Source organism: Phasianus colchicus, chromosome 28 (assembly GCF_987193195.1).
Source record: "Phasianus colchicus chromosome 28, bPhaCol1.hap1.1, whole genome shotgun sequence".
In the NCBI taxonomy this organism is placed as follows: domain Eukaryota; kingdom Metazoa; phylum Chordata; class Aves; order Galliformes; family Phasianidae; genus Phasianus; species Phasianus colchicus.
Window position 1 is genome coordinate 4003976 of NC_143463.1, and position 18835 is coordinate 4022810.

Consider the following 18835-nt stretch of genomic DNA (forward strand, 5'->3'; position numbering starts at 1 on the left):
GCGTCCCCTTGCCTCTCAGCGTCCCCCCCATCCCACCCCCGTCGGTCGTTATAAATGAGCACGGGTAAAAAGCAAGGGGGAGGAGCGGGATGCGGCGCTGCGGCGCTCACTGCTGCGCCCGGACGCGGCCCATTCTCCTCCGGCTGCCGGGGCTCCGGGGGTTGGGCGCGGGGCTCAGGGCGCGCACGCCGGAGGCGAAGTCCAGCACTTCGGGGGGAGCCCGGCGCAGCTCCCCGGCGCCCATCTCACGCCGGATCTCATCCAGCGCTTCGGCCGGCGATGTCAGCAGGCGCTGGAAGAAGCTCTCGCGTCCCGCCGGCCGCTCCTGGCAGGTGAAGGTGACGGCCGTGCCCACGTCCGACTTCATCTCCCGCGAGAAACCGTCCGACGTGCCATCAAAGCAGCGGCCGATGGCGATTTCTTTGGCCAGGCGCGGGTTCTGATCCGTCACCGTGTAGATGCCGTAGTTGTGTCCCAGCGGGTCGACCGGCGCCAGCATGGTGAAGGCGGCCGTGTTGTTATTGTCGGCCACCGGAGGGTGCCGCGCCAGGTAGTCCCGCAGGAGCCCATTGACGGCCGTGCGGCGGCAGCTGCCCTGCGGGATGACGGACACCAAGGTGCGATCCACCAGGCTCTGATCGTACAGCATCCCGCTGCACTTGAACTCCAGGCAGGCTCCCGAGCTGCCCTCCCGCATGGCATCCCGCACGCTGCGGGCGTCACGCAGCCCGTAGAGCTGCCCCAGTGTGCGTGGATGGCTGCCACCCTCGTTACGCGAGCGCACCATGTACTCCTGCGGCCCTTCGATGCGCACTTTGATGAAGCAGGCGCGGAACTCCTGAGGGTTGGGCCACCAGGACAGGTAGTCACCGGTCCAGGAGGTGAGGTCGCTCTCCTTGAAGGGCACCACGTTGTATTCGTACTTGTCCACCTCCACGCGGTAGAATCGAAAGTGGTTGGCGCTGACCGGCGCCTCCTCGCACTCCCTGAGGCTGCGGTAGGGGTAGATGGGCCCGTTGGTCTCATCGATGTTGTTGGGGTCGGGTTTGGCCACGTTGACCTGGAACGCCGTCTTCTTGATGTCGGGGTCATCGTGGTCCAGCCGGCGGTAGCCCAACTTGTTCAAGTAGGGCTGGGACACCCCAACGGCGTTGGGGTTGAGCTTGGGGCTGGAGGGCACGGCCTCGAGCTCCTCGCCGCCCAGCGTGGCTGTGATGTACGCTGTGTAGGCGTCGGGGCGGCGGGCGTCGCAGAAGGCGGGCAGGCAGGCGCCGTTGGGGCCGGTGACCACGCTGTCGAAGCGGCCCCATGCCCGTGGGTTGGAAGGGAAGCCGGGCTGGGGCTCCAGGTTGATGAGGCTGATGACCACCCCCTCCAGCTGCTCATAGGGGTTGAACTTCTCGTTGCTGTAGGCCCTGACCTTGACGAAGCAACGGCGGTCCTCTGGCACGTCCAGGTTGAAGAGCCGCCTCTCGCGGATCTCCATGTTCCCCACGAGGAAGGTCCGCTCCTCCCTCCTCCCGCGCCGCTCCTTGGTCGGGCGGAGGACACCCTCCTCCTCCCACAGCCCAGTCTCAGGGTTCAGGGACCACAGCTTCATCTTCTGCAGGTGCTCCGCCATCCAGATCTGCCCCGCGTCCATCTGCACCTCCACCGGCCCCGTCTGCAGCGCCGTGCCCGAGTCCCCATCCCGAAAGTCCACGGCAAACATGCCATAGGTGCGCAGAGGCACGATCTCCCCATCAGCATTGGCAAAGCTGAGGTCGCTGGAGGCGGCGCGCGCCGTGGCCACGTCCCTGGGATCCAGGAAGGTGACGCTGGCTTTGACGGTGCCCTTGAAGACCTCCCCGGAGGGGCGGAGGAAGGCTCCGGCGGGGATGACGAGCTCAGCAATGGGCTCCTGGCCGCTCGCCTCGCCCAGTGGGATGGCATTGATCTGCCCAGCATCCAGCTCCACCGCCTCCTTCTTCCGCATCATCTTCACCTCCTGGTAGACCGCACCGCCGCGCCTGTCGAAGGGCAGCACCTTGACGGCGTCCACCAGGCGCTGCTGCCGGTCCACGAAGCGTGCCACCAGGCGCTGCGTGTCGGGCGGCACCTCGATGGTGAAGGAGCCCTGGAAACCGGTGAAGCCGATCTTCTTCTTCCCCAGGAAGATCTGCCCAAAGCGCAGCGGCTCTCCGGTGTCGGCTGCAGTCACCCTTCCCTGCACCAGGACGCGGGGCTGTGCGCAGGGCCCGCAGCCACACTTGGCCACCACCTTGATGGGAAGGACGGACCCAGCGCAGCGGATCTCCCGCATCTCCATGCGCCGGACCCCGCAGCAGCGCCGTGCGCCTGCCCCGCACCGCTGCCCATCGGCCGGGCTGCCAGCACATGGCGTGGATGGGCAGTGCCCCACGTCGTAGTAGCGGGACCCACCGGCATCCTGATGGCACTCAGCGGGCAGCTCAACCAGGCTGGGTTCTGGTGCTGCTTTGCAGCTCTGCTGGCCCTGGGCTGGAGGAGAGGGTAAAGAGGGGTTAAGGGTCCCTATTCCATAGAGATACCGTGCTCCCAGTGCCCCTGCCCCACGTAGGCCCCATCCCTACTCACCCAGCACGGTGAGCTGTGCCGGTGCAGATCGGATGGCTCCAGCCTCGGAGCTGGCCTTGCAGTGATAGGTGCCTGCCTGCTCCAGTGTCAGCGCCCGCAGCACCAGGCGGCTGCTGTACCGGTGTGCTGTCCTGTCCAGCAGTGTCCCGTTGTGGTACCTGCAGGGAAGGGATGCAGTGAGTGGGGATGCAGCGGGTGCTCCCCGTCCCCTCTGCCCACACCCACTCACCAGTAGTACTTCTTGGGCACGGGTGTCCCCGAGGCTTTGCAGCAGAAGGTCACCTCCTGCCCGGCCACCCGCACCTTCGGCGTGGGGTGCAGCACCATGTAGGGCTTCTCTGCAGGGGAAGGACCGGAGGGTGCAGCTGTGAAGCCCTCCCTGCTCCCCTCATCCCTCCATGGCACATCCATGGGGCGCAGTGCTCACCCAACTTCTGCAGCACGATGTGTGCCACCAACAGTCCGGTGCCGTTGGACACAACAGGTGCCAGTCCTGGAGCAAAGCCGTCACGGTGGGCGCTGACGTTTGCATCGATGTTCACACACAGCCCGGTCACACGAAATGCCCCACGTGTGTCACTGCGTGCCAGCAGTGCCGGCGGGCGTCCCTCCAGGTAGACACGGGCGCCGGGCAGAGCTGCACCAGTGGCGGAGACGACAGTGCCCTGCAGGGTGCGCTCGGGGCAAGCTGCGGGACGGCACGGCGCTCAGAGCTCACGGCCACCGGCACCAGCGGCGACAAGCCGGGGTGGGGGGGGTGGACAGGGATCAGCATCTCCGCGTCCCCAGGGCAGGTACCTGGGCAGGGCGTGGGGGGACACTGCTGCACCTCGGAGGGGTGCCCGGCGCACAGCAGCTTCCGGGCGTTCTGGCAGCTCCGCCGGCGGACACGCGTCCCGGTGCTGCCGCAGCTGCGGGAACAGGAACCCCACGCGCCCCACTCCGTCCACATCGGCTCTGCAGGGAGACGGCGAGGCGTCGGGCAGCAGCACTGCCCATCCGCAGCACGGCGATGGGAGATGCAGGCAAGACGGGGTCACCACCCCACGAAGCCCCATGCGGCTGCCGTGCCCCGTGCAGCCCCCCGGCTCGGCCCCCCAACCCCCAGCCCGGCCCCCCGGCCCCTGCCAAGCTATTTTTATAAGCGCAGCCTCTGTGATTGCCATTAAGCCGACGATGTGCGGGCGGGGGCACTGCGCCCGGGGCGTGCCGCGTGGACGCGGAGGCGGCCGCTGCACGGATGCGGCCCCGCAGGACGACCCGTGACCCCGCGTGTGGCTCGGAGCCGGCGGGGGCGGGGGAGGGGGGGGTGCAGGGGAGCGCTGAACCTTCACCAGCAGAGCCAGAACGGGAGACCGCAGCCCAGCACCGACATTCCTGCGGCCGGGGAAGGGCCGCCGCTTGGCTCCGCCGCCGTCTCCTCCATCTCTTTAGGAACAGGAGGCGGCAGGTGGAGCCGTGGGAGTGGGGTCGGATCCGTGCGTGGGGAGAGGGGGGGGTCCGTACCTGGGCAGGGCCCGGTGCTGCACGGCCGCCGTTCCACCGCCTTGCCTCTGCACTTGAGCTCCTTCAGCGCGGTCACCACCTGCGCGTTGACGCAGCGGCGCCGGCGGCTCTGGACCCCGCTGCTCCCGCAGGCGCTCCGCGAGCAGGGGCTCCAGGAGGACCAGTGAGACCAGTAGATGTGCTCTGGGGGGGGGCAGAGGGGGTGACTGAGTGGGGCAGGTTGATGGGAACCCACCGCCCCGGGACCAACTCCCCACCAGCACTTCTCCCTCGGGATGGTGCCGTCCGAGGACGATGGGCTCGGACCCCCCCCGAGGTGCCGTCGGGGCCGGGGTCGGCACTCACCCAGCGGGCAGAGGAAGCGGATGTGGTAGTTGGAGCAGGTTTTGCCCTGCGGCTGCTCCTTGTTGACGCACCGAAAGCCCTTCTTGGGGCTGAAATGCACCACCTCGCCCACGTCCTGGGGCAGCTCCCACTCGGTGGTGCGCGCCTGGATGGCCACCGGCCGCGCGCAGACGCGTCCGCGGTAGTAGAAGCGGATGGCATCCAGGCTCTCGTAGTCGCCGTCCCCCCCGGGGTGGTCGATGTTGAACCACGACGTCCATTCAGCCCCTCCGCCTGTACGGAACCCCCCATGAGAGCACAACCCCCTTCCCTGAGCGCACAGATGTGGCCTCGGGTGCCATCGGGGATGGGGAAGGGGCAGGGACATCCCGGTATGGCTCCGTGGGGACAAATGGGGGCTGCAAGGGGAAGGATGAGCAGACACAAGCAGCGGGTGCTGTGACATGGAGAGCCACCACAGCCCTACTGCAAGGGGACAGTGCCATGGAAAAGCGTGATGTCCCCAGGGGGAGCGGGGTGGCACGGGGAGGGCACTGCACTGCGCAGCCCCTTCGGGTGCTACAAGTAGAAATGAAGTGTCCCTGCACTGCCCTGGCTGTGAGTCCCCCATGGTGTGGTGTCCTCAATGGCACAGTGTCCCCACTGTTTTGGTGTCCCCATGGTGTGGTGTCCCACAGAGACTCAGGGGCTGCTCTGTGATTCTGTGGTCCTACCTGCTGTGTCCAGGTCGAGTTCCTCTGGGCTGGGAACTTTCCAGGGCTTCCCCAGTGCATCGCTCTTGCCAGGTTCCAAGTCATTCTCCAGTGACTCTGCTGGGGGCACAGGGTGAGAGCTCCCAACACTGGCTCACCCCATCCCCAAAGTTGTCACTGAGCCACAGACATCAATGTTGTGCTGTAAATCACATCCTTCTCCAGGCACGGGGCAGGTGGGGGGCATGGGGAAGGGTTTGGTGGTAGTGGAGTAGAGGCTGCATGCTGGAAATGCTGCCCCAGGGTGATGCAGGGTGTTGAGCTGCCTCGCTGAGGCCACGATATGATCAGCCCCCAAGCAACCAGAGCAGACACAGCAGGAAATTGGGCTGTAGCACTGCAGCCTGGGGCTGGGTGAGCAGGAAAGCAGGTGGCACGGTGGGGATTCATTGCCTGAGTCCCCCCCACAAGGGGTCAGCTCAGGACATCCCCCCTTGCAGGAGCTGGGTGCAGTAATGGGGATTTCAGCCATGCAAAGGGCACCGAGCAGTGGGATGGAGAAATGGATCCATGGAGAGGAGCTGGGATGTGTGGGGATGTCTGTGGGACAACAACCAAAGGGAAGAGCTGATGGACCCAGAGCAGCCCGGGGAGGTCTGCAGTGAGCTGATAAGTGTGCCCTATGGATGGCTGTCACCCCAGGCAGGATATGGCCACAAGGATCATGAGCACATGGTGGGTACCCCATGGGGAGCATCCCTCTGCCAGCTGCAATGCCACCCCTGTCCCCATCCTCTGGGGACACAGCAGAGCCGGGTGGCAGAGCGCAGCCAAGCAGCGGGGACTGCAGCCCCTTGTGCTGCAGGGTGGGTGGATTTTCCCCCATGTCCTTGGCAGGGGGCACTTCCCCGGCCCCCCCCCGGGGAGGACGAAGCACCTCAATGGGGCGGCACAGCCCTAAGCATCCTGCTCGCAGGAGGGACGTTCCCAGCAGCTGTCTGACATCTGGCCCCGGCAAACATCTGGCGAGCCCCGGGGCTGCCGTCCTTCCCAACACCACCCCCAACCCCCAGCCCTGCGCTGCATCACGACGGGGAGCAGGAGGGGCTTTCCCAGCCGTGTCCCTGGGATGCTGCTACGAAGGCTGAGATCTCCTTACCTGCTACCCCGGTGCAGCAAAAGGCGGCGAGAGCCAGGAGGGCCAGCAGGAGCCGCTCCATTGCTGCCCACGCACCGCTCCACCCGCGACTGCGAGCGCGGCCGCCTCGCAGGTCTATATAGGAGGGCTTTCCCCCTCGCGCCAGCAGACAGCAGAAATCGGATCCTGGCACTCAGGGCCGTCAGCTCCGCCGCGTTTGGCCCCGTGTCAGCAGGGAAGCGGGAAGGAGCCCTCAGCCCTCCCCGTGAGCCGGCCGCGCGCTGCCACGCGCCGCTCCAACCCGGGAAACTTGAGGGCTTGTTTTGCAAAGCTGCTAAAATTGGATGCACTTGGGAATGCAGCTGGGAGGGAAGGGGAAAAAAGATGAAAAAGGCCCTTCCTCTGAGCTCATGCGGTCAGGGTTGGGGTGCCAGCGCTCCCTGGCACTGCTGAGGATGGGCACGGCCGGTGGGTGCCCATGCTGTGACCTGGGCCACGTGTGCTGCTGTCAGCTGAGACTGCGAGCAACTCACTGCACCCATGGCCCCCAGCACCCCCCAGGGTAGGAGGGGAACACCCAGCAAAAGGCAGAGTGGGGCCATCGCCCCAGACTGTGGCTCCATCCCCACATCCCCCTGTTCCCCACATTCAGGTTCCCGGGACCGGGACTTCTGGGGTCACCCAATCCCCACATCATTCTGGGGCTGCAGATGCTTTCTCCCCATCAGCTGGCACAGGCAGAGGCAGCCCCAGCGCTGCCTCATCGCCATCCTCACCATTAATCAAAACCTGGGCTTGTTTAACCCTGTACCAAAGGGCTGCACCCAAAGCCACACCACGGGGACAACGCACCACGGATACCAACGGGACCCACAGAGCCCACCCCATGCAGACACCGAGCCAGCAATCCCAGCACTTTATTGAGAGGCACTCAGGTCCACCACGCACTCAGTGCCCGGGTACTCGGGAGGGTTGAGCTCAAACTTCTTCTGCACGTCGTAGGGCACGAAGCGGCCGGCCACGAAGTGCTGGCGGCCCAGGAAGCGGCGGGCGCACTGCTTGGGGGCCATCAGCGACACCAGCACGTCAGGGCTGATCCCACCACTGCTGCCCGCCTCCACATCCCACCCTGCAATGGCACAGAGATGTGGGGAGGGGGTCAGGTGGGAACGGGGGGGTGGTGGAGGTACGGGGATGGGGCTGGTGGGATCCCCGTGGCACCCATAAGAACTGCTGCCCTGCAGTGCCCCAGCTGCGTCCTGGCACGGTGTGGGGTTGTGCTTTCACCAGCAGCTGTGCCCAGGGCTTCTGTTTGCTCCTCCAGAAGCAGGGGGGGTGTGGGGGGGTGATGGCAATTCCAGGCCTGGCCACCAGACACCCGGGTGTTTGCAAATTACATCATGTCTCAGTTCGGGGAGTTGGTTATTTGTTGGAGATGCCCTAAATGCATCCTCAGCCGTCAGCAGCACTCAGAGCGAACCGCAGGGACGCTGCTGTGCTGGGGGCTGTGGGAGTCCCAGAGCTGCCCCCACATCTCCTACACTGGGGATGACACCTTTTCTAGGGGCAGATAGGGTGAAAAAGCTACCCTGGGGGTCCCCGTACCTGAGGGCACATCCAGGCTGACAATGGGGATGCGGACGTGTTTTAGGGTGGCAAGGATGCCAGCACAAGGCCCCCTGCCCTCACCCAGCTCCGCTTCAGCCCCCAGCACTGCATCCACCACTGCGTTGTAGGCATCGTTGATCAGCTGCACCTGGAGGGGGGGACACGATGGGCAGATGGGGGGGTCCCCAAGCTCCCCAGACCCCCATCCACCCAACCCCAGAGCATGGAAACGCTGCCCATGGGGGGCGTCCCTTTTCCCAGCTGAATGGGATGCGCAAAGCAATTGCAGAAGTTCCCCCCACCAGGCAAAGGGAGGGGGACGTAGCGCGGCCAGGACAGCGATTTGAGGTCACATTCCTCCTCCGAGGGAGTCCAACACTTCCAACAACAACAGCAGCCCCTGAGCTATGGGCAGGGCCAGCAGCAAGCATGGATCTCATCCCCGTGGATGCTGGGGGAGATCAGCATCCTCATAACACCCCAAAGTGCAACAGTTTGGGACTGTGGGTGGTGGGCTCACCTCGGTGGGGAGGTACGAGAGGAAGGGGATGTCCATCTTCTCACACTGAGTGGTGAAGTCCCGGTACAGGGGGTCCAGGGAGCGTTTAGGGTAGAAGATAGTGGGCTCATAGTCCTGCACAGCAGAGCAGTGTTGGACCCATGGAAGAGGAGGAGGAGGAGGAGGAGGAGGAGGAGGGGGAGGAAGAGATACCTACAAAGATGCGCAGGTGCCGCGCGCACACCAGCCCGATGGCCCCGTTCTGTGCAGGGCCGCACACCACCAGCACTGTGGGCTGCTTCCGTGGGAGGGATGGCAGCGGGAAGGCCTGGGAGAGAGGAGAGGGGCATCACCTCACCACCCAGCCCTGGGGCGGCAGGGGAAGGGGTCTGGGTGGGACCCGCGGTGGGGATGTGATGCTGGGTGGCAGCAGGTGGGATGCGAGATGAGGCCAGTGCCTACAAAGGGACGGGCACAGCGGTGCCCATGATGGGATGGGGAAGGTGCCTACTGTGTTCAGGGCTCGTACCCATGGTGGGACAGGGCCGGTGCCCGCAGTGGGTCGGGGCTCCCCGCCAGCCTGCTGGGAGGCGGCCGCGCTCCACATACCAGCAGCCGGCGAAGGGAGGCTCTGTTTATCCATTGACAGATTTTTTCCTGCTCACGCAGCCTGGCTCCTGCTTCCATCCAAACCTCGGAGCCCCGCGAGGCACCGCCAGTCCGCAGCCTCTGGACAGACCCCGCTCACCCAGCCCTGGCCCTGCTGCAGCGTTTGGCTGCGGCTCCGGAGCTGCGCTTCCAGCTGCCGTGTGGCTCCCAGGAATGCACCGGGGGGAGCCCAGGGAGGGGACGATGCTGGGGGTACTGCACGGCTAGGGTGAGTGGGAGCTGTTCCCGTGTGATTCCCAGCCCCACAAGGAGGAGGAGGAGGATGAGGAGGAGGGTGCTCCCACTTATTGGGATGCTGCAATGTGGGGCTGCGCCAGCCTTGCCGACCACAGGATGCGTCGAAGCTCCAACACCCAAATATTTCTGCTGCTTCAACAAAGTCTGTGCCGTGAAAGAAGGGGAGGGCAGAGAGCAGCCCAGACACCTCGAATGGAAAAGCTGAGCCGGGAGTGGAGCTTGCTGCCCTCATGAAGCACAAAGCTGCCCTTGATGCTGCACCTTCGCTCAGCCACGCTGCCCTGAGCATCACTGCCTCCACTTCCTCACCCCTAGCACTGAGCAGTGCCAATGCCGGGCACCTGGGGAAGGGCTCAGCTTCCTTTGCAGGGGGTGTAAGGGCCCAGTTGAGCCCAATTCACTGCAGGGAAAAGCATTAATGGGATTGCAAAAAGCAGTGGCAAAAAGTAATAGAGAAGCTGCAGCCCTGGGAATGGTGGGGACGGGGAGAGCAGCGCTGGATTCTGTCCCCTCCCTGGGGCTGTGGCTGTTCCCTGATCCTGGGGCGAAACCAAGGCTGGGAAATCAAGGGATGGGATGGGATGAGATGGGATGGGGGTGGCAGAGCAGCCAGCAGTGAAGCCCCCCCCCAACAATGGGGGTCCTCAGCCCCCACTTTCTGCCTCACCTTGGTGACGGCCACAGCACAGGCGTGTCCCCAGATCTCGATCAGCTGCTGCCGCCCGAAGCGATAATCCTCCAGCAGCTCCTTCTCGATGGCCTCCGCCTCCGCCTTGCTGCGGGGCAGCCGTGAGACCCCAGCAAACCCCCCCCCTCCATCCATCCCCAGCCAAGCAGGGCACCACAGTGGGGACATCGTCACCATTTTGGGGCAACAGGGGGGGGGGCTCACGGTTTGAGGGGGAGTTGGGACAGGATGAGCAAAGGCAGTGCAGGGCTCAGGCACGCGCAGCACGGGGTCGCGGTTGCCTTTCGTGCGAGGCACGGCCCTGGCAGCAGCCCCAGGCTGAACGATCAGGCTGTTATATAAAGCTGAACAATGCTGCGGTTGTTCATCCGCTGCCGAGCCCGGGAGCTGGCAGGGCCGGGAGCTTCAGAATTGGACAATAATTGCTCACATCTGTTGGCTCACCTGCGCCGCGGATGGGAACAACATGTGCCGTTTCCAATCCGCTGCCGTTGCTTTTGTTATTGAAGGGACAGGGAAATTTGAGCCCTGGGAGAACCGACATTGGCTCTGGGGCTGCGGGGTGAGATCCCATGGAGTGCCAGCACTGTGCTGTGCCAGCAACCTGTGGGTGCTGTGGGATGGGGGAACACGGAGCTGTGGGGTGTGCAGTGGGTCTGCAATGGGACCGGGGCGCTGATGTTGGGTGCGTGCATCACCCACACCTTGAATGGTCACAGATTTGGGAGGGGACATCGGTGTGGTGCAGCCACCCCTGGGAGCTGGATGGGGACAGGAGGGGGTCCTGCTGGGCACGTCACCCAGGCCGACCCCACAGACCTTACAGCCACCCCCTGTATGTCTGACAAGACCCCATAGATCCCAGAGATGTGACACACCATGGTCATTCTGGGAGATCCCATAGACCCTGCAGACCCCAACTCCATCCACCCTGACAGATCCCATTGACCCCCTGGGTGCTGGTTGACCCCATAGACACATAGCCCCCCGGATTCCCTCAGACCCCAGAAGCCCTCAGTGCCCCGTCCGTCCCGTCCAACCCTCAGTACATCCCACTCCATCCTATCCTGCCCTGTTTCATCCCATCCATCCATCGCATCCCATCCCATCCCTTCCCGTCCCATCTTGTCTCCGATCCTTTGGTGCCCTCTAGTGAGCCCCAGCCCGGCCCCAGCCCCACAGCGTGGTGCTGTGGGCAAACTGGGGGGCACAGGGACAGACCCAGCCCCGGGGTCCCGCCCTCCCCCCCCCGCGTTGGCAGCAGCAGCCCCCGGGGGTTGGCCCCACCGCAGCTGTGTTGGCGCTCACTGAACAGAAGGCGAAGTTCTGACAAAAATCCGAGCTTTGGATCCAGGGGAGAACATTACCCGTAATTGCTGCTGGCAAAGCATCCTGGGCCCCGGCCCAGGCTCGGTCCCGATGTTTTGGCATCGTCCCCGGAGGGGGGGGACACGAGGGGCTCCGTGTCCCTGGCAGCCCCGCACTCACATCCCCTCCAGCTGCGGACTTTTCGCTCCGCGTTCGCCACGGGACAGGGGCAGAGCGGGACGCAGGCGCTGCTCCGATCCCGGCTGGGGACCGGCAGAGCCCAGCACGGCCCGGGGTAACCCAGCCCTGAAGCCTCCCGCATGGACCGGGGCTGGCGGCGGCCAGGACCCCACAGGGGGAGAAGAAGGGAGAGATGCGAACGGACGAGAGCAGCCCCAGGCGTCACCTCCTGCCCACACTCCCCTCTCCGGAACCCCCCTGAGCCGTGGGGAAGGGGCCGAGCCTCACAGGGCATCAGCTGCACCCCGGGGCTCTGCTCCCCTCATCTTCCCCCCCCCCCGTGTCCCGCATTGATACCTCAGCTCCACGTGCACCTCCACCCCGCTTCGCACCCCGCTCCCATCCCCCTGCGGAAATCCTCTGCCCGCGTTCCCCACCCCGAGGCTGCCGATGCCGGAGCCGTCCCCGCCGCAGCCATGGAGACCCGGGATGCGGTTGCTTTGGCAACTGCGGCTATTTGGGTACCAGCCCCCTCCGCCCCCGCGGCTCTCGGGGCTGGGGAGTGAGGAGCAGGGCTGGGACCGCCCCGGGGACACGCGTGAGGGCTCCGCGTCCCCACCCGGAGAGGAGCAGCGCGGGGCCCGCTCCCGTCGCTGGGACCCAGAGACCCTCCAGCACCGCCCGGTGGGTCCGGAGCATCAGAGTCCCCTCGGATCCCCTTCACATCCCGCAGGACCACGCTGGGCAGGATCGGACGCACGGTGCGGGACGTGGGCACAGCGGGACCCCCGCAGCCTCCCCCGGGGCTCCCGAGGGGCAGTGCGGGGCTCACCTGAGGTATCGCGGGGGCTCCCGGGAGGGACCAGGAACGGAGCTCATGGTGGGTGCGGACCGGGACGGGAAGAGCGGGATGAGCCCTGCGGGAGCAGCGGCAGCGATGATCCCTACGGCGCTGTGCGGTGCCGCCCGGTGGGAGGCGGCTCTGACTGCCCCCGCCCCAGCCGGGCTCCCCCCGCCACTCTTGTCCCCCGCGGGCGGTGCTGCCGGGAGGGCTGCAGAGAAACCCCGCAGGCATTATGGAAGCGCCAGGGATGACCGAGCCCTCCCAGGACACGGCGCCTTCCCTCTTCCAAGCACCAGAACCCAGCGGGATTTCAGCCCCGCTCCCTGCAGACGCTGCATGCCCTCAAAGTCCTCGGGACCTCCAAACCCCATCAAATGCGACACCGAGGGACCCATTCCTACTGTGACTGTGGGTACTCAGCCCCACCGAGCACTTGGGGCAACGGCAGCCCCTCACAGCCCTTCCCCTGCTCCCACCACCACCACCAGCCCCAGCAACAAAGACACGGGCAGCACCCCAACCCCACCCCACACAGCCCTGCTGCAGCCTTGTGATGCTGCCAGGTAGGGAGCACCCCACGAGGTTTCCGACCAGGGAGAAAGGAGCAGAGCACACACAGCTCGCCGGGTACCCTAACAGGTTTAATGCTGAGCCCCCCACAGCCCTGAGGGGCCACCAATCAGACGTAGTACTGCAGCCCAAACTTCTCGTTGTCCATCTCAGCAGCCGGGCGCAGGTAGTACAGCTCGTCCACCGTTGGGGGCACCCAGCGGTCGGTGTGGAACAGGGACTCTCCAACCTGGGGGGGCAGAGAGCACTGGAGGGGACACACGGGGATGGCCGAGGGGCTCTGGCACCACTCTCAGTTCAGGGCTAAGATCGTGTGAGGAGGAAAATGGGCGCCCCCACCACAGCTCCAACAGCAAAGCACCCACACCCACCCAAAAAAGATGCTCCCAAGGGACTCCCAGACCCACGGGTGAACCACCTGCCCCTCGATGTGGGTCCTATGGGACAGAGCCCAGCAGGACGCACACCCTCAGCGCCCAGAGCCCAAACCTTCCAACCGGGAACGTCCTTCATGATCTTGGCCTCCTCGTCCAGGTTCTGCCGCATGAGGCGGAGGGTTCTGCAGGAGGAGGATCACACAGGGGGGTTCCACACACTACAGCCGTGCCTCCTCCCTTCCCCGCCTCCCCCTCCCCCAGGGGCCGAGCCCCGCGCTGCCCCCTCCCTACCTGCGGTCCGACTCTGCAAGCAGCAGCGGCATCAGCGCGATGCGCGCCTCCAGGTCCTCGATCAGCAGCCGCCTGCGGGGGGAGGCGGTCAGGGGGAGGATGGGGACGGGGTGGGGGGGGGGTGATGTTCCGGGGCGCGAGGTGAGAGCGAGGGGAGGACCGGGAGAGGCCCGAAGGAAGCGGGAGGGGCCGGCGGCGCACCTGCGCTCCCGGTTCCACTTGATGATGCTGTAGTAGCCCAGCAGGAGGCTGCCGACACCCAGCGCGAAGAGGCTGTAACCTGCGGGCGGGGCGTTAGGAGCACCGGGAGCAGCGCGGGTACCGGCAGCACCGCGCCCGGCCGCCACCGGAGGGTTTCCCGGTGCCCCCCTCCCCAACCTGAGAGGCCGCGGCGCGGGAGGTGCCGCTTGTAGTCGATGGGGCCGTAGCCGCCCGGCGGCGGCATGTCCTGCTTCACCTTCGGCGCCGCCATCACGGCAGCGGCGCGCTGCGTCACTTCCGCCGAGCGCTACGTCACTTCCGCCCGCGCTCACCGGAAGCGCTCTGTAGTGGAAGGGCTGCGTGAGAGCGCCCCCACCCCACGCACCTCCAGCCGGAGCGCGGCGGTCTTAAAGGGGAAACGGCACCGAAGAATCGGTGGGCCCCACCCGATGCGGAGCGCGCAGCTAAATGCTCGGCTATGCGCCGAAATGCGCGCGCACGAGCACGCGCGCAGCAGAACGCGTGCCAGAAAGCGCGCACGGAGATGCGCGCAGCGAAAGCGCTCAGAGCTCCGACCCGACCCCCCCAACTCCCCCCCCCACCCCACGGACGGCAGCGCTGCAGATCGAGGTCACCCCAACCCCCCCGCACCCTTAAGCCCTAATCGCACCCTAATCCCGCGGCGGCCGTTAATGAGCGCAGATGGCGGCGGAGGTCGGGAGAGCGGGGGGGGCAGCAGCGCTGGGTGCGGGGTCTCATAGCGCTGTGCTGAGGCTGAGAAGCGGGGTTTGGAGGATTGGGGCGGGGGGAGCAGCGCTGGAAGCCGCATTCTGCATTCGGAGGAGACGCACGTTGGTATTCAGAGCGCTGAAATTATCCCGAAGGGATGGAAAGAAATCGCCGCTCCGTAACTTCGCCGCTGTGCGATCCGAGCAGCGCCGGCGCTCCGTTACAAACGCCGCACAAACAGCGGCGCTGAGCTCCTGCTCGGCGTCGGCTTCGTTTGCCGGGGGTTTTGCCGCCGTGTCCGCCCCGCTGAGCGCTGTGCTCGGGGACGCGGTGCTCCCAAAGCCTCGGCTCTGCCCGCTCCGTGACGCCAAACGGGGTTGGTTGTTCCCGCTGTCACCGAAACGCTTCCCTCGCCGTCGTCCCGCGCACTGAGCGGGGTTCGTTGCTCTGTGCAGAACGATGGGAGCTCAGACGTGGAGTGCGATGGAAGGGCTGAGACCCTCTGCAGCTTTTCAGTTCTATTGGTGAAAATCCACGTTGGTTCCATCTCCTCCCCATCCGCTTCCCATCCTCCAGTGTGGGTTTGGGGGAACTGCATTCCTCGGGGGGAGGAGTGGGCAATGACGGAGATCTACACAGCACTTGGAATCCACCACTACCATCATCATCATCATCAACACCACCAACACTGCCATCACTGACACTATGACCACCATCAACACCACCACCACCATCATCATCATCACTATCATTGACATCACCATCATCACCGACACCTGTCACCACCATTGCCATCATCACTGCTGTGGTTGACATGACACCATCACCACCACCAACACTGCCACCACCACTGACACCACAGCCACGGCCACCAACACCACACTGACACCACTGCTGCCATTGACACCATCACTGACCCCATCACCACCACTGCCATCATCATTGCTACAATTCAGGTGACACCACCACCACCGTCACCATCAACACTGTCGTCACCAGCACCATCATCACTGACACCAACCATGACCACCACCATCATCGACACCACCACAACCCCCGCTGCCATCATCATCACCAACACTGCCACCACCGCCACCATTGACATCATCACCATCAACACCACTCCACTGACAACACCGCCATCATCACTGACACCATCATAACCACCACTGCCATCATTGACACCACCACCGCCATCATCACTGACACCACCATGACCACCGTCACCATCACTGACACCACAGCCATCACTGACACCACCACAACCGCCCCAGTCATCATCATCACCAACTCCACCATTGACATCATCACCACCATCATCACGGACACCACCACGACCACCACTGACACCACCACCACCACCACCGTTGCCATCACTAATGCCACCATGACCACCATCACCATCATTGGCACCACTGCCATCATTGACACCATCACAACCACCCCTGCCATCATCATCATCACCGCCATCATCACTGACACCACCATGACCACCATCACCATCATTGACACCACTGCCATCATTGATACCACATGACCACCACTGCCATCACGGACACCATCACCACCATCAACAACAACTGCCAACGTTGACACCAACACCACCAACACTGACACCACCATGACCACCGTCACCATCACTGACACCACTGCCATCACGGACACCATCACCACCATCAACAATGGTGTTGATTGACATCATCACCACCATCATCACGGACAACCACCATGACCACCACTGACACCACCACCACCACCACCACCATCATCAACAACACTGCCACCATCAACACCACCGTTGCAATCAATGGTGCCACCATCGACACCACCGCTGCCAACATTGACACCAACACCACCAACACTGACACTACCATGACCACCATTGACACCACTGCCATCATTGATACCACATGACCACCACTGATGCCACCATGACCACCATCACCATCATTGACACCACCATTGCCATCAATGACACCACCACAACCACCCCTGCCATCATCATCATCACCACCATCATCACTGACACCACCATGACCACCATCACCATCATTGACACCAACCATCCCTGCCATCATCATCACCACCACCACCATCACTGACACCACCCCCACCCCCCATCCACCCCAGACCCCCAATGACAGCCAGACGCAGGAGTTTGTCCACTTGTTTATTGTCATCCAAACACCAAAACCCCCCTCACAACACAACGCACAGTTATTGAGTTCAGGTTCTTCCTCCCTTGGGACGATCAGTGGGAACTTTTTTTGTTGTATATTTTTTTTTTTGGTTTTTTTTTTAAAGTTTTGATATATATTTTTTTTAATCAAAAGATTTAGAGTCACAATAAATACGAGTGACAAAACCATACCCTGCGCTGCTGTAACGTCGCTGTTACACTTTGTTAACGATTATAAATTCTTCTCATCTTTTTTTTAAAAAAAAAGCACAATGCAAACTGTTCCGCTGAAAGGCGATACACAGCGTCACTGCCTTAAGCAGACAAACACTCCTGTGGTTCCTTGAGGTCTTTTTTTTTGCATCATATATATATATATTTATATCTTTATTATTAAAAAAAAATCGCCTTCTGTGCCCTCTCCTTCTGAAAGGAAAAGGTGACGAAGGCTCTGAATGCAGTGGCACCCATCAGGCCAGCTCTGCTCACTCCTACAGCCCACATCCCCACTTCCCAACTCTTTGCTGCCCTTTGGCCATTTGTTTTCTACTTAGTAAGCAAAAACAAAACAGGGATGGCGAGGTCCGACAATTCGGAGGTGAAGGAGCGGTTCCTAAAACCGTCATAAAAAGGGATCTATGGAAAAAAAGAAGCAAACAAACCCACCAGCACTGACCTACTGGGAGGGCAGGGTTAACCCAGCATCTTCCTCAGCATCCCAGCAGGAATGCCATGCGTGGCACAACGAGGAGCACAGCCCCATGGCCACGGCGTCACCCCGAGCGCCGCGTGGGCAATAAATTAGGCTATAATAATAACTATTATAATAATAAAAACCAACAAAATTAACAAACCACACGGGCTCCCAGATCGCAACACTGGTTTTCAAATGAAAATCAGGGGTTTATTTTCACAAGTCGCTAAAATCTAAGTACAATAAGTCATTGTCATTATTACTGTATTATAAAATCTCGTAGTTGCAACGTCTCCAAGAAAGGTTATATGGCTTGCGAGAACCAACGCTGCTCTCAGCCTCTCCCCAGGAGAGGTGGAAGCCTGCAGCACCGTCCCCAGCTCATGCAGCGCCGTGCAGCGAAGCGGCGGCGGTCGGTCTTTGTTCAGAGCTCTCCCCACACTTCTGTGGGAGCCCTTGGGTGGTGGGAATCCCAGCACGTGGCAGCACGGAGGAGCAGAGGTTTGTTCTGCACGGCTCCTCGGCCGCCCGCCTCCACCGCTCCCCAGCAGCGTCAGCTCGAGGCGTAGCACCACCGCTGGGACGTTCCATCCAATGGAGCTTTTTTGCTTTTTTTCTCCCCCCCCCAGCCTTCCCCTCCTCTGGAAGGGGAGGAGGAGATGCCCGCCCTGCAGTGCAGCTGGCACAGTGCTGAGCAGAACACGCAGCTCCGGCCGTGCAGCGAAGCTCAGCGCTCGTGTTCTGCTGCAGCGCCCAGCCCAGGGCTTTGCAGCGACACATGCAATAAATAAGGAAGTTACCTGCAGTGCTCCAAGAACCACAGCTTAAAAACGATGTCAGACCGGGTCTGGATGGCAGCAGCGATGGCTGGGCTGGATCTGTTGGTTACAAACCCCCTGGTGCATTGGATGGGGCTCACGGGGCCACTCAATTTACTAAATAGAAGCTCGCTGCGGTCCAGCATCACGAGGGAGCAGCGTTTGCAAGGCGCTTCGTGCTTCCTGCTTCCAGTTCTGAGCTCTCTCCCATCACACTGAGCTTAGTGCCAGGTCTCCCCTATGGGCTGTGCTGGAACAGTGTGAGCTGCTGTGCCCAAACAGGCGCTGCCATCGCTTTTAAGCCGGGTGCTTTTCATACTTCTGCCCCTCTTTCCACTCCCCTCTTTGCCAGCTGTGACACACAAGGCAGACATCACTCCGGCTCCCCCCCAGGCATCTGCTTTTTAAATTGAGAGAGGTTTTGCTTTTTTTTCTTTTGGACAAACACGCTCTCCCTCCCCAGGTCGGGTATCAGCTCTGGACATGTTTTGGTGATAATGCAGGCATTGGTCAGAAGAGAGAAAAAAAAAATAAAATAAAATACAAGAAAACTCCACACGTGTAAAGAACTGAAACAATTCTGTAATATTTTCAAAGTGCAAAAATAAAATGCACTCCATTTCTCTCTTTCTCTCTCTCTCCACGTCTCCCGATCCAAAATACCCCG

General features: G+C 62.7%; 3 protein-coding genes across 3 annotated transcripts; all 3 read right to left on the minus strand.

Moving 5' to 3' along the window:
* Positions 1 to 106: 106 nt before the first annotated feature.
* Positions 107 to 6358, minus strand: CILP2 (cartilage intermediate layer protein 2). Its single transcript, XM_031604102.2, has 9 exons — positions 6298 to 6358; positions 5160 to 5255; positions 4447 to 4719; positions 4102 to 4284; positions 3394 to 3552; positions 3023 to 3283; positions 2825 to 2933; positions 2596 to 2753; positions 107 to 2499 (listed from the first exon to the last, which is right to left on the minus strand). The coding sequence occupies exons 1-9, from the start codon at positions 6356 to 6358 to the stop codon at positions 107 to 109; spliced, it is 3693 nt and encodes a 1230-aa protein (XP_031459962.2).
* An 823-nt stretch (positions 6359 to 7181) lies between these two features.
* On the minus strand, positions 7182 to 12704 carry YJEFN3 (YjeF N-terminal domain containing 3). Its single transcript, XM_090125832.1, has 8 exons — positions 12578 to 12704; positions 12298 to 12517; positions 11823 to 12164; positions 9957 to 10065; positions 8601 to 8711; positions 8405 to 8518; positions 7882 to 8032; positions 7182 to 7405 (listed from the first exon to the last, which is right to left on the minus strand). The coding sequence occupies exons 1-8, from the start codon at positions 12702 to 12704 to the stop codon at positions 7194 to 7196; spliced, it is 1386 nt and encodes a 461-aa protein (XP_089981958.1). The 3' UTR covers positions 7182 to 7193.
* Positions 12705 to 12929: 225 nt separating this feature from the next.
* NDUFA13 (NADH:ubiquinone oxidoreductase subunit A13) lies at positions 12930 to 14081 on the minus strand. The gene is made up of 5 exons (XM_031604138.2): positions 13926 to 14081; positions 13749 to 13827; positions 13548 to 13619; positions 13369 to 13438; positions 12930 to 13108 (listed from the first exon to the last, which is right to left on the minus strand). The coding sequence occupies exons 1-5, from the start codon at positions 14017 to 14019 to the stop codon at positions 12989 to 12991; spliced, it is 435 nt and encodes a 144-aa protein (XP_031459998.1). The 5' UTR covers positions 14020 to 14081; the 3' UTR covers positions 12930 to 12988.
* Positions 14082 to 18835: the final 4754 nt, after the last annotated feature.

What these genes read in the sequence shown, in the direction of transcription:
- CILP2 (XM_031604102.2), bottom strand. Translation starts at nt 6,358, where the DNA reads ATGGAGCGGCTCCTGCTGGCCCTCCTGGCTCTCGCCGCCTTTTGCTGC. An exon ending in TCCCCCCACGCCCTGCCCAG is followed by an intron (nt 3,284 to 3,393) that starts GTACCTGCCCTG and finishes GCCGTCCCGCAG; the next exon opens with CTTGCCCCGAGCGCACCCTG. An exon ending in CATCGTGCTGCAGAAGTTGG is followed by an intron (nt 2,934 to 3,022) that starts GTGAGCACTGCG and finishes CTTCCCCTGCAG; the next exon opens with AGAAGCCCTACATGGTGCTG.
- YJEFN3 (XM_090125832.1), bottom strand. Translation starts at nt 12,704, where the DNA reads ATGGGTCCCTCGGTGTCGCATTTGATGGGGTTTGGAGGTCCCGAGGAC. An exon ending in CGCGGCACCTGCGCATCTTT is followed by an intron (nt 8,519 to 8,600) that starts GTAGGTATCTCT and finishes TCTGCTGTGCAG; the next exon opens with GACTATGAGCCCACTATCTT. An exon ending in TCTCGTACCTCCCCACCGAG is followed by an intron (nt 8,033 to 8,404) that starts GTGAGCCCACCA and finishes CCCCCCCTCCAG; the next exon opens with GTGCAGCTGATCAACGATGC.
- NDUFA13 (XM_031604138.2), bottom strand. Translation starts at nt 14,019, where the DNA reads ATGGCGGCGCCGAAGGTGAAGCAGGACATGCCGCCGCCGGGCGGCTAC. An exon ending in AAGTGGAACCGGGAGCGCAG is followed by an intron (nt 13,620 to 13,748) that starts GTGCGCCGCCGG and finishes CTCCCCCCGCAG; the next exon opens with GCGGCTGCTGATCGAGGACC. An exon ending in CTTGCAGAGTCGGACCGCAG is followed by an intron (nt 13,439 to 13,547) that starts GTAGGGAGGGGG and finishes CTCCTCCTGCAG; the next exon opens with AACCCTCCGCCTCATGCGGC.